Below are 13,389 nucleotides of genomic sequence, written 5' to 3'. Positions count from 1 at the left end.
GTCTGGACTATAGATTAGTCTAGTCTGGACTATAGATTAGTCTATAGTCTGGACTATAAATTAGTCTATAGTCTGGACTATAGATTAGTCTATAGTCTGGACTATAGATTAGTCTATAGTCTGGACTATAGATTAGTCTATAGTCTGGACTATAAATTAGTCTATAGTCTGGACTATAGATTAGTCTATAGTCTGGACTATAGATTAGTCTATAGTCTGGACTATAGATTAGTCTATAGTCTGGACTATAGATTAGTCTATAGTCTTGACTATAGATTAGTCAATAGTCTGGACTATAGATTAGTCTATAGTCTGGACTATAGATTAGTCTATAGTCTGGACTATAGATTAGTGTATAGTCTGGACTATAGATCAGTCTATAGTTTGGACTATAGATTAGTCTATAGTCTGGACCATAGATTAGTCTATAGTCTGGACTATAGATTAGTCTATAGTCTGGACTATAGATTCATTTACAGTCTGCACTACAGATTAGTCTATAGTCTGGACTATAGATTAATCTATAGTCTGAACTATAGGTTAGTCTATAGTCTGAACTATAGGTTAGTCTATAGTCTGGACTATAGGTTAGTCTATAGTCTGAACTATAGGTTAGTCTATAGTCTGGACTATAGGTTTGTCTATAGTCTGGACTATAGTTTAGTCCATAGTCTGGACTATAGATTAGTCTATAACCTGGACTATAGATAGTCTATAGTCTGGACTTTTTGCAAAATATTTTAAATAAACATTCGTAAAGTTTTACTACATGTTAACTTGGCATGACAAGTATACGTAAGCTATTGGATGATACTAAACCATTGTTTACTTGTATTACAACTACAAATATATTTCGTAGTCGCAATTATCTGCAATAATTAAATTGTTTTTCTATTTTACAAAATCTTAGTAACTTGTTTATTGTTTTTGCATTGCAAACAATTTGCAATAAGTGCTAATTTTTTTAGCATTTAATTGTTTTGTATTTCTACTAAGATCTATAAGGGATCAGAAAGTTCATTGAAATTTTCAAGTTGTTATCGGAGGAGAATTATTGAAACTATTTATATATACAGAGAATTTTTTAAATGCAGCTGTTATTTTGAAATGTTGGAAAAAATTTTTAATCTTGTAGTATTTGTTTGTTTTCTAGAGCAACACAATGAAATTTTATTATTTGATTTTAATTGCAGTAAATTAATAAATTAAAATAAATTTAGTTGAGAGATTTTTCTTGTTAATTTTTTGTTGATGAATTACTCATTTGATTAATAAAATTGCATAGTTTTGCAATAAACGGTAAAAAATCAAAATTTTAACTTTTTTCTACCACATATCCTTCTGCTGCTCTTAGATATTAAGAGATAAATCCTTTCAACTCTCGACTCTCAACATTTTATATTTAATTAAAAGAAAAATCCTAAAATTATTTTAATTTATATTAAAGTAAATTTTTTAGTTAATCACTTTACGAGGAATTATTATTTTAATTAAAGTCTCCACAAATAAAAACTAAACGTAAAATAGTCATAGTCATTTAAATAATAAAACAAACAGGTTATGAAAAACTCGTACGATATTATTACAAAATTTGTTTATGATGAACTTTAAACACAATAACAACAAAAATAACAGCAAATTAAATTACTTAAGCGAATGAATAATATAACTACAAAAAAAGTAATTAAATCTAGCAATTTAAAAAGCAGAGATCTTGACCATTAAACATTTGTTGTCTTCACTATACAGCGATTTCAAAAGCCAACAAATCAACAATATTAAGTTACATTTACTAAAAATATTAAAATTTTAACTAAAAATACTCACAGTCTTTAATTCTTTTGATCAGCTATAGTGTCTGACTATATAAATTCTCTTTTGTATTTTTACACAATAAAAACCATAATTGCCATACAATAAAATAAAATATGTTTTGAATGCAAAATCCCCATTATTTAGCAAGGTGAAATCTTTATGTTCTTTTTTTGAATAAGTAGTGATCAAACACATTACACGGAACAAGTGACAAAAGAAAACAAGTTCAAAAAATCTAAATAAAGTGAATGAATAGAATGCAATGATATATCTTGATCACTTAAAGTGAATTGTATCACAATTATTATTATGCCGGGGTGTTTATAACAATAAAAGTCTGTGTGTCAACAATAGACGACGGATATGATTAAGTCTATGACAATTTGTTAGTTTATTTTTTTTTAGTGTAAATCTTTTAGCATGATTTCTGTGCTTCCAAAGAAATGTTTACATTATGACACACGTGTTTAAAAATCAAAATAACTATAATATTTAGTTAGAAGAAGACTAACTAATATTGAATCATTACTTTTCATTAAAATGTTTCATGAAATTTATTTAACAAATTTGTAGTTTCTTATCAAATTGTCATAGTTTTTCTTTGGCAGATATTAACGCAAAACAAAAAAAAAAAAACATTTGTTATGAGTTTTTGCACGTAATTTGACAAATTTTACGATATGGTTATAAAAATGTTTGTAATTAATCATAGATTTTTTTGGGGAATTTTTTTCTAGAATAATGATTATGTTGCAAAAAGTATGCAAAACATTTCATATCATCAAAAGGTAGTAAATAGATATTTAACAAAAGAAAAACCATCAATGCCGAACAAGTTATTTAATGGGGGATCAGTTACTTTAAGATACCTAAATTCGATGATTTTTTTTAATAACCAAAACTTGCAATTGTTTGTTTATGAAAAAAATTCATTAAACATCTTTACACGGTTCATATATTTTTTACTTAAACAAATATGAACTTGACCAATCTGTATTTGTTAAAAATTATATACGTTTGTTTACTTTTTGCTAAAATGTTTACATTTAGTAAAAAATATACACAATTTTAAATAGTTTTTAAATGGAAAACCATGATTCAACGACAAAGATTCAATTTATTTGCTATTATTTAAAAGGTATTTTTTATCGAAAATCTAGATTTCGTGAGAAATCAGTTCTTTTGATGAATAAATGTTTGGATTTATAGTGATTCTATTTTTAAAGCAAGTTGTACCGAATTTTATAAACAATATTCATTTCACCAGATCGTGGTAACGGACAGAAGGAAACTCAACAACGCTAAAAGATGTGCCTTATTGTTGAGCACTTTATAGCGAAGAACCTGCTTAGGCTCTATAAGTCTTCGTTTGTCAGACATTCTCGTGATAACCACACGAAACATTGGTACGAAGCAGGTCTCTTTGCTATTTTAGATCATAAAAAATTACATTAGATTTAGCGTAACACCAAAATAATAGGGACCATTGGTTTGAATCCGACAAACCGTTCGAGGAGTAATTAGTATTTATCTAGCTATATAGAAAGTGACGAAACTGATAAGTTATCCTCATGCGAGGTAAAGCAACCAATTATAGGATGATCTCCAAGACAATATCAACCAGTCCTAGAACAGTATTTTTTTTCAATTTTTTTCCAGATACACATCTGGAATTTTCATTTTTTTTTTTATTTGGACAAAATAATTGAAAATAGATTAATCAAAATAGAGTTTATTCCTAATTAAAATAGAAACATCAAATTGGTCTAGGTCAAGTATTAAAACGTATGAAAGCCAACCATCAAATAAACCACATTCAGAAAACACTGTATTTTGCAGCATATTGAAATTAATATTCTTAAGAAATGTGTATATAATTCCTAAAAATTCTCACAATGATTTACGATTGTTTATTTTAACGCTTGCATAAATACACATAAAAATCCCTCCATGATATTTTAGTTAAGCTAAACAAAAGAAAACTTTTAATGTAAATAAATAAATAATAACTCAAATAAATTGGGTCATAAAAATATTCCAACAATCACTGTTATTTTCTTTTGAAGCACACTTAAGAAACTGGAAACTGCATAAACATACATTTACACTTACAAAAAAAAAAACTAATGATAATAGTTGTATTAATATATCCATGATGCATATCATATAATTGCAATGAATAATTTCCTGGTGAAAACAAACTTATTAATTTCTCTTTTTTTCATTTAAAAACTAGGTAGCCTGTACAAATTGGAAACGTGTTTTGATGATACTAAATGGCAGCTGGAGAAATGGTACCGATCCTTTGCAAATACCTGGCTCTTTGGCTCACTCAACGGGCATGTTTGATAAATTTAGTTCATTAAATGAAACGGAAAAACAAGAAGTTCTTTCAGATTATACCAGATTTGTATTTGTACGACATCCTTTTGAAAGATTGTTATCGGCTTATCGCAATAAATTGGAGGGTGATACCGCTAGTGCTCGTTATTTCCAGAGAAGAGTGGGAAAACAAATTGTTAAAGCATTTCGTGTAGATGCTAGCAATCATTCTTTGGAATTTGGAAATGATGTATCATTTGCAGAATTTGTACAATATCTGCTAACGCCAGAAGTTAGTTTAAGTAATCAATCATCATACAATGAACATTGGGAACCCATTTCGAAACTATGTAATCCTTGTGTCATGAAATATAATGTAATAGGTAAGTTACACTTTAAATACATACAAGATTTTTTGAATATCTATTTATTTCTTTTTTTTTTCTTTTTAGGCAAATATGAAACCTTATTGGATGATTCTGCATTGGCTCTCTACTTAACCGGTGCCGAGAATATGACATTCCCCACCGGCCACAAACCCTCGAATACTCGTGCTCATTTACGAGAATATTTTGATCCTCTACCCATAAGTGCCATTCGTCATTTGTACGAAGTTTACGCCGATGATTTTAAATTATTCGATTATGGTCTAGATGATGTTTTAGGTTTCGAATTTGGTTAATGAAAGCTCTAACTGTTAATCATAGTGTTTAATTGAAATTTAATGAAATTATTTTATATTTAAGGTTTATTTTTTCTTTCAAGTACATTCAAGTTTATTGCTAATGATAAGTTTTTAAATTATTTATACATGACACTTTTTCCTAATTTCATTTCTTATTGTTTTAGTAAGTTTGTGATGTATTGTTAGTGCTTTATTTTAAAATTAATTGTAAGTGTTTATTTTCTTAATTGTAATAATTTGTAAAATTTAATGTATATTTTGTTAATTTAAGTATAGGGTAAAGCAATAAAAAGTTTTGTATCATGATTTAAATTTTGATGGAAATATTTTTGACAATTAGGTGATCAAAATTTGCTGATGGAATTAATATTGTTCTTTTAATACATATTATCAATTTGGCTATTTTCAATAGTAGATATTTACGGACATAGAATCTATCTATACCACTGGTATACAGAACCAATATTTTGATGCGTTACTGGCGGAATAACGAACGAAATTTCATTATTAAGGCTTTCATTGATTAAAAAAGTTTTCTTATAAATATCCATGATACCTACAACCAGTAAAAGGTAATTGTTATATTATGATACATATCTATGTATTTCAGTTCGACTTTAGTTCGAGTTTAGTTCTACTTTAGTTTTAGTTTAGCTCTAGTTCAGTTCTAATTCAATTCTACTAGTTAAAGATCAGTTCTAGTTCATTTTAATTTCAGTTCCTGTACAGTTCTAGTTCAGTACTAGTTCTAGATCACTTCTAGTTCTGTTAAGATTCATAAACATATGAAGATTGTAGGATTCTCTTAGAAGGAACGCGGATAACGTTGATATAAGCAGCTTCCATTAACACTTTAGGGACCTTATTTATAACAATTTATTAAAGTAGAACTTTATGTACTCACCCCTTATATATATAATTAGTAATTTGTCCACTTTCACTCACTAAATTTTTCACTTAATCTTTTTAATATATTCTATTACACAAAATAAAACTTTTCTTTACAATAATTCACAATAATAAATTTAGCGGTACTTTAAGGAATGTCCATGTCAACGTTATAAGTGTTGACAATATTATTCGCTAATTAAAACGCGGAAAACAATAATATATTCAGAACGATGTTTAATTAATGAAAGCAAAAATACAAATTGTAGTAAATAATAATATATAACACATGAGCGAAATCAAGAGTAAAATCAATTCAATCATCTTATAAATGATAAATGTATGTATTGCAATTAGCATGTTAAAAGAAAAATTAAAATGATTGTCACGAAACAATTTTGACAAAAAATTGAAATACATATTTACTAAATATAAAATTTTAATTGCATTTTATGTACAATTTATTTTTTATTAAAAAAGCTTTTTACTGAAAATGCATCAGTATCAAACTTCATAATAAAAATATTACTAACTAAAAATTAATTGAAAAATCAATTCTTCACTAAAATTTTAATTTGATGACTTTATGATTATATGTTTCCAAATTAAATCTGCTTTTAAAGAACTATCAGTTCTGCAAATTCCCTCTAATGCAAATTCCCTAATGACTAAATTTTGTTTGCATTTACAAATTAAACAATTTTTTTATAATTTAAAATTATTCAGTTTATTTAACAACTGCATTGAACAATTTTTAACTTATTTAATTTTAAAAAGAAATAATAATAATAAATTTCAATAAAATCTCTTGGGAATTTGTTAAATGAATTAATATAGGTAAAATGATTTTAAAGAATGGAGATACATTTGTGAAATTTTATCGGAATTAAGTATTCGATATATATATACTGTTTATTAAAAAGCGAACTTCTATACAAAACCTTATAAATAATGAATATTTTGTAAATTTTTAATAAAAATTAAATTATATATTTCAATCTGCATTTAAAACTGAGTTTTTTACCAAACATCAGATTTGTCTTAAAAAACCTCGAACTTGATTAAATAATTTAGATATTTATGAATTTTACTCAAATTATTTTTTATCGTTTCTTGACAAAAATAAAATTTTTCACTTTTTAAAAAAATATATTTTTGGTTTTAAACTACATAATATATTTTTAACTAGATATCCGATTTTTAATTTAAAATAAAAAAAATAAAATGTAAAACGATTTTCGTTAATCAATTCAGATTTCCACAAAAAACTTTAATTTGTCTCATAATATAAAAACTCATTGATTTTTTAATATTTTATTTGATTTAAATTTTTTTAACTAATTCTTGTTTTATTTACCGGAAATATATATTAAGGAAGCACGTTCTAATAATTCTAACTAGTTTTGTTCTAAAATATGTCTACATTTTTAGTTTGGCGTTTTTTTCTAACTTCAATTCTCCAGGTGGCAATCTTCAAATGCTATTCACAATAAATTAAACATATGATAAAAAAAATATTCTTATGACCATGATGAAATTAAACAAATATGTTGCGTTTTTTTTTTTAATTTTGTTCCATGATGGAAGATTTTAAAGGCCCAAATATTGGCGACTAAAAATTGTTAATTATAAGACACTCTAAAAATCTAAACAATATGTATGTATGAGTCAACAAAAAGCTGGTGTGTGGGTTGGAGAGTAAAAAAACAAATTTGGATGAATAAAATGCAATAAATTTTTTGTCCAGTTACTGGCTGCAACAAACAAGTCTTTTCCGCATTTCTTTTCATTGACCTTGGCCTTCAATTCGAGTTTATAAGCAGGCTGGCAGCATTTAAAATTAATCTTGTGAATAACGTTGTTTTAATGTACGATACTTCTTTAGTGAAACTAAAGCCTCCACTTCTTTGGCCACATAGCGTCCCTGGGCGAGTAAAGCCTTTACTTTTTTGGGATCGGTTTCATCTTTGTTCTTTAGAAAGGCATCTCTGACTTGCTGCCGGAATTTCTGGGGTCCATTAACCCCAGGATATTCACGTCCCAAATATTGCAGCTGCAAACAAAATGGAAAAAAGTCAATTTTAAGTAAATTTGGTAACAATCCGGTTTCGCAAGTCTCATGACTCATGCGAACGGAGCCAACAGCAATAAGTTCCACTTTTTTTTTCATTAAACTTACATGTTTATATAGTTGTATAACTTTCGAGCGCAGCTCTGACATTACACGTATATATTCTTAAATATTAACACTGGCAATTGATAGAAATCTATTTATAATTTTCGTTTATTTTTTTTTTTTCTCGTTATATTAGGCAAAATAAATTGCGTATTTCGTTTCCTGAACACAAAATATAAGTATGTATTTTTCTTTTTTTTTGCTTCTAAAATAAAACCAAAACAATAGTCGAAATGTCAAAAGGGTAAAGAAATCACAATAACATTTATATAAATCACAATAACTAGAAATCTAATTAGAAAGTCTGGTAACTTGAAAAGCATTGAGCGCCATTTCCTTAGTTTATCGCGGAATTTGTAATTAGTAGTAGTGTTAATAATTTTATTAATATGACGGGTTTATTTAATTTATTGAGGAACTTAATTGTTGCAAAATGTTCCCCAAGAATTGCTTATGTAAAAAATCTAGTTCGGGCGTTAATCATTTCGGTTTTAAGGCAGTTATATTATAATAGTGTTATAGCCGTCATAGAGAAAAAGTAGTTGTGATTTTATTTTATAAAATATAAAGTGAATAAATAAAAATTGTAAGAAATAGGTATCAAATCAAAATATAGAAATTCCATTAAATACATATTGCTATATTAGCCATCATAGTGAAGTGTAGTTGTGAATTAATTTTCTTAATTATTGAGTGAAAAAATTAATAAGTAAAAATTTTATGAAATATAAAATCATTACATAAAATTCTTTAAATAAATATCACTATATTATAAAAAGTATTAAAAAAGTGTTTTTATAATAAAATATTTAAAAATCTAACGCGGAATATTAATAAAATTAATAAATTCATATAAATTCGCTAAATATCTACCTATTACACCCTACACTAACGTACGGACAGGAATGAACCACATCCATGTAAGTCTTGTAATTAAATAAATTTAAAATCTATAGTCTATAGCGTAGTAGAAAGTTTAGTTTATCGCTTAGTATAGTTCATAGATTAGTCTATGCCATGCGATAATTCTTACTATAGTTGATAGCGTCACCTGAAACGCAAACGGTCCTAATTAACCAAAAATCCAAAATCGATTTTATTGTTGATTCTAATATATTGCATCAAAATAAATGTCCACACCAAAAATTGGAGTCCTCCGACAAAAATTATCGATTTTATTAACAAAAAACAAAAGGCCCTATATACAAAACCTTTAAATATTAAAGGTAAAAAGTCCAATTTATCCATTTTTATATACGCCATTGTCAACTATCATTACAAATGATAGGTTTTCACAGTTTTTTGCTTCTGTAAAATTTTAAAAATGTTAGGGCCGTTTGCGTTTTAGGTGACGATATATTCTAGTTGATAATCTGTCTATTGCCTGGCCTAATCTGTAATATTGTTTATATTGCAGATTGTAGACTATAATCAAGTCTTTATTATATACAAGACTATAATCTGGGTCTGATCTATACTCTTATCTATGATCTCCTTTAGTATACTCTTAAAGTTTCGTCTTTAATCAAACTGTGGTCTTGTCTTTAATGAGACTATAGTTTTGAATATTGTCTAGTCTATGATTTAGATTATAGTCGATTCTATTGTTTGAATAGTCTAGACTCTAGAGACTTGATAGAGACTATGGTAGGATTTTTACTTGTTGAGTATCAAAAGTGCGTCTTTAATTTTATATAAATATTACTTTAAAATACAAAATTTTTATTTAAAAAAATATATAAGTTCTATATATTTATTCTACTATTATTTATCTTTATTTTATAACAATTTGCTATTTAAAAATACCGATTTAATTCTATTTTACATGCATACATATGTATATTATGGTGGCCCCAAAATGGAAGTTGCTGATGGTCCCTCCGAAAATAAAAATTTTAAACCAGCTCACCAAATATAAACAGCATATTAAAATAAACAAAATTCTCAGTTTCGGTGGAACATCAGTACCTTATGTTTTTATATAAACGGGGCCAAATAAAAAAAAATTCGAATTTGAATATTTAAGTTTTATTTATAACAGAGTTTATTGTTGTAGTTATATCAAATTACTTTTTGTCTATTTCTGTTTTTGGCCGGGAATGAAAGATTAATTATGAATACGACAGTTACTTCATCTAAACAGCATCCTTTTACAAATATTTAATAACTTTTAGTAATTGCAATAATTTTACACTTTAAAACTCATTTTTTTTCTTGTCATTAAAAAAGTCATAGTTATTTTCAGTGTATTGCCATTATTTTAACATTTTTATATTACGTCCCCTGCTGCAATGTCTTGTTTCTCTTCTTCATCTGATTCCTGTTCAAGTATCTGTTGAATAACTTCACTATGTTTAGATGAATCGACTTTGTGCAAAAGTGCATTCTTTAAATATTCTATATTGGCTTTAACTTCTACGATAGTGGCTTCCAATTCTTTGTTCTTTATACGTAAATTATTGACATTTTCTTTGCGTACTTGGGCAGTTTGTTTAGATTTTTCACGGGTTTTCTTTACGGCCTAAAATGGAATTTAAATAATAAATAAAATTACCAATAATTTTTATACTAATAAAGATTTATGTATTTATTTACGTCGTTGTTTCTTTTTCTTTTCAATTGATAGGCTTCTGTATCTTTATCAGTGTCATCGGATTGGGGACTTTGAAGACCACTAGCTTTTCTTCTGGCAGGCATTATTAAATATTTATCTTTATTAAATGATATTCGTTAAGGGAAACTTGTTTTTAGTTGTTTTTTGTTTATAGAAATTTGTTTCAAAAATATTATTAACTTTTTTATTTTTGTTTTTAATTTCTACTTAAATCTCTGTAGTTCTTTGTGATGAAATTGTAAGAATTTGTAGTCAAAACAAAAAAGATTTCGTCAAAACATAGATTGCAATGAAATCATTCATAATAATACTTTTGCTATTGTGATTGAAATAAATAGTAGGTACATAATAATTGTAAAAAAAGTCGACTTTTCGACTCTTTAAAAGCCCTTTACACGATCATACTTTACATAAGTAAAATGTAATAAAAAACTAAAATGAAATTCCATCCGTTTGACGAAAAAGAGAAAAAAAGTCGTGTGATTTATATTTTTTGTGTTTACACGATTGGTATAAAACAATAACTAAGTAAGATGGAAACAGATGTTTCATTTTTTTGTATGTGTTTATATAAAAATACATCCCTGATCTAAAGTAGGGTTCTATAAATCGACTTTCGAATAATCGAACAATCGACTTTTTGTCGAAAAAAGTCGAAGTCGACTATTTTGTTCCAAAAAAGTCGATAACTCAACTATCGTCTGTGAAAAAAGTCAAAAAGTCGACTTTGTTAATAAAAGTCGAAAAGTCTGAAAAGTCGAAAATTTTAAAAAAGTGGAAAAATAGTCAATAACTCTAAAATAGTCGGAAAAACTCGAAAAAAGTCAAAAAATAGTCGAAAATAGTCAAAAAGTCGAAAAGTCGACTATTTATAAAATACTTATAGTCGAAAAGTCGACTTTTAATTAAATAAAAAAAGTTGAAAAATCGACTTTTCATAAAATGCAAAAAGTCGAAAAGTCGACTTTTCGTTTAAACTATAGAACACTAATCTAAAGCGATTTGCTTGTTTTTGGAAACATTTCAACAAATTAAGAGACCCATACGACGTATTTTCTCTCAATGCGTAATGGTTTCATTATATATTGCGTTTAGACGATCCCATCTGTTCTCTTCTACACAAAATTTTGACAAATCACATTACTTGTGTGCTTGTGTAAAGGGGGCTTTATTTTTTATTGATTTATAAAATAGTCTACAACGACTTTTTTCAAGAAAAAGTCGATTGTCGATTTATAGAACCCAGAGATGGGACGAAATATCGATTTATAAATATCGGTTAAAAAAGGCAATTTTTTAAACAAATTTCTCTAGTTAGGGTTCTATAGTTGAAACGAAAAGTCGACTTTTCGACTTTTCGACTTTTCGACTTTTTTCATTTAGTTAAAAATCGACTTTTCGACTTTTGCATTTTATGAAAAGTCGATTTTTCGATTTTTCGACTTTTCGACTTTTTTCATTTAAATAAAAGTCGACTTTTAGACTTTTCGGCTATAAGTATTTTATAAATAGTCGACTTTTCGACTTTTCGACTTTTTCCGACTTTTCGATTTTTTCGACTTTTTGACTATTTTCGACTTCTTTCTACTTTTTTCCGACTATTTTTTGACTTTTTTCGAGTTTTTCCGACTTTTTTTAGAGTTTTTGACTTTTTTCCACTTTTTTAAAATTTTTGACTATTTTTGACTTGTTTCTACAATTTTCGATTTTTCGACTTTTTCCGACTCTTCGACTTTTTTCGACTTTTTCCGACTTTTCGACTTTTTTCGACTTTTCGACTTTTTACGACTTTTCGACTTTTTTCAACTTTTCGACTTTTTTCGACAAAAAGTCGATTGTTCGATTATTCGAAAGTCGATTTATAGAACCCTATTCTCTAGCCGCCAGACTCTCAACATATGCATTTGTCAATGGGAATTAAGTTCTGAATTATGTCGAATGCTGCTTGTGGCGTGCTTCCCATGGCACTTGTGATGCCTAATAAAGCACAACTTTGGGCTTTATTAAGTATCATTCTGTAACTACTTTTCCTCATAACTACCTACCACGCCTTGTCTTTACTATACTAGGTCGTAAGTCCCAAATTTTTACAGATGGAGTTCCTACATGCGTAATAGGCATTGAGCCCCTTTTTAGCTTTTCCTGTAAATGTTTGTTCCATGACAATTTGCTGTTATGGAAGGTACTTAGATACTTGGCCCCATCAACGTCGTTCAACTTCGGCAAATTAAAACTTTCTATCTTATATCTTCTGGTAAAAAGTACAAATTCCGCTTTCAATGGAATCATCCCCAAGCCATTTGTACCGGACCAGTTCGATAAGTCGCTAAGCGCCGCCTGCATAATCTCACTGACCGTCGGGAGAAATTTTTCCTTAATCAGAATTACGACGTCATCCGCTTATGCAACAATTTTCCTACAATTGGATTCGAAGGTTTTGAGAATCGAGTTAACACTTTTCCTCAAGCTATCCTCCTCTAAGAATGAGTTGATAACTCTGCTATCAAGCAAAGAAACTGTCCAACTCATCAGGAATTCCTGTTACTCCTAAAGACTCCTTAATGGCCTCCTTTTTATATTATAAAAGGCTCCTTCTATATGCCAAAAATCTGGCCAAGGTATACACTTTGTGTTCTAGGACGTGCTCAAAACAACCCACCACCTCAACCGTCTTACCCTTAAGATAAGCATGTTGAGCGTTGCTAATTAGATGGGTATCAATACTGTTCATAGGATGAAGATTTATCAATCGCTGATAGGTCTAAAATTCTTCGGTTTAGAGTGACTTGCATTACCAATCTTGGGAATGAAAATTACCTTAACCTCTCTCCATCCTCTAGGAAGGTATCTCTTGAAAATATTGGCTAAAAGGATCAATGCGTCATCAGG

General features: G+C 27.9%; 3 protein-coding genes across 3 annotated transcripts; 1 reads left to right on the top strand and 2 right to left on the bottom strand.

Annotated features, from left to right (window-relative positions):
* Nucleotides 1-4,051: 4,051 nt before the first annotated feature.
* Nucleotides 4,052-4,886, top strand: LOC119613814 (carbohydrate sulfotransferase 11-like; the record flags this gene model as incomplete). Its single annotated transcript, XM_037969870.1, has 2 exons — nucleotides 4,052-4,520; nucleotides 4,590-4,886. Coding segments are annotated over 2 exons (699 nt in total), but the record flags the coding sequence as incomplete, so codon positions are not given.
* A 2,379-nt stretch (nucleotides 4,887-7,265) lies between these two features.
* LOC119613817 (electron transfer flavoprotein regulatory factor 1-like) lies at nucleotides 7,266-8,122 on the bottom strand. Its single transcript, XM_037969873.1, has 2 exons — nucleotides 7,890-8,122; nucleotides 7,266-7,763 (listed from the first exon to the last, which is right to left on the bottom strand). The coding sequence occupies exons 1-2, from the start codon at nucleotides 7,929-7,931 to the stop codon at nucleotides 7,551-7,553; spliced, it is 255 nt and encodes an 84-aa protein (XP_037825801.1). The 5' UTR covers nucleotides 7,932-8,122; the 3' UTR covers nucleotides 7,266-7,550.
* Nucleotides 8,123-9,906: 1,784 nt separating this feature from the next.
* Nucleotides 9,907-10,764, bottom strand: LOC119613816 (CCAAT/enhancer-binding protein gamma-like). Its single transcript, XM_037969872.1, has 2 exons — nucleotides 10,482-10,764; nucleotides 9,907-10,407 (listed from the first exon to the last, which is right to left on the bottom strand). The coding sequence occupies exons 1-2, from the start codon at nucleotides 10,581-10,583 to the stop codon at nucleotides 10,156-10,158; spliced, it is 354 nt and encodes a 117-aa protein (XP_037825800.1). The 5' UTR covers nucleotides 10,584-10,764; the 3' UTR covers nucleotides 9,907-10,155.
* Nucleotides 10,765-13,389: the final 2,625 nt, after the last annotated feature.

This window comes from Lucilia sericata, unplaced genomic scaffold (assembly GCF_015586225.1).
Source record: "Lucilia sericata isolate MDLA Ls3-8-SP2 unplaced genomic scaffold, ASM1558622v1 Contig002332F_arrow, whole genome shotgun sequence".
Classification (NCBI taxonomy): domain Eukaryota; kingdom Metazoa; phylum Arthropoda; class Insecta; order Diptera; family Calliphoridae; genus Lucilia; species Lucilia sericata.
This window is presented reverse-complemented; position numbering and strand designations above follow the sequence as displayed.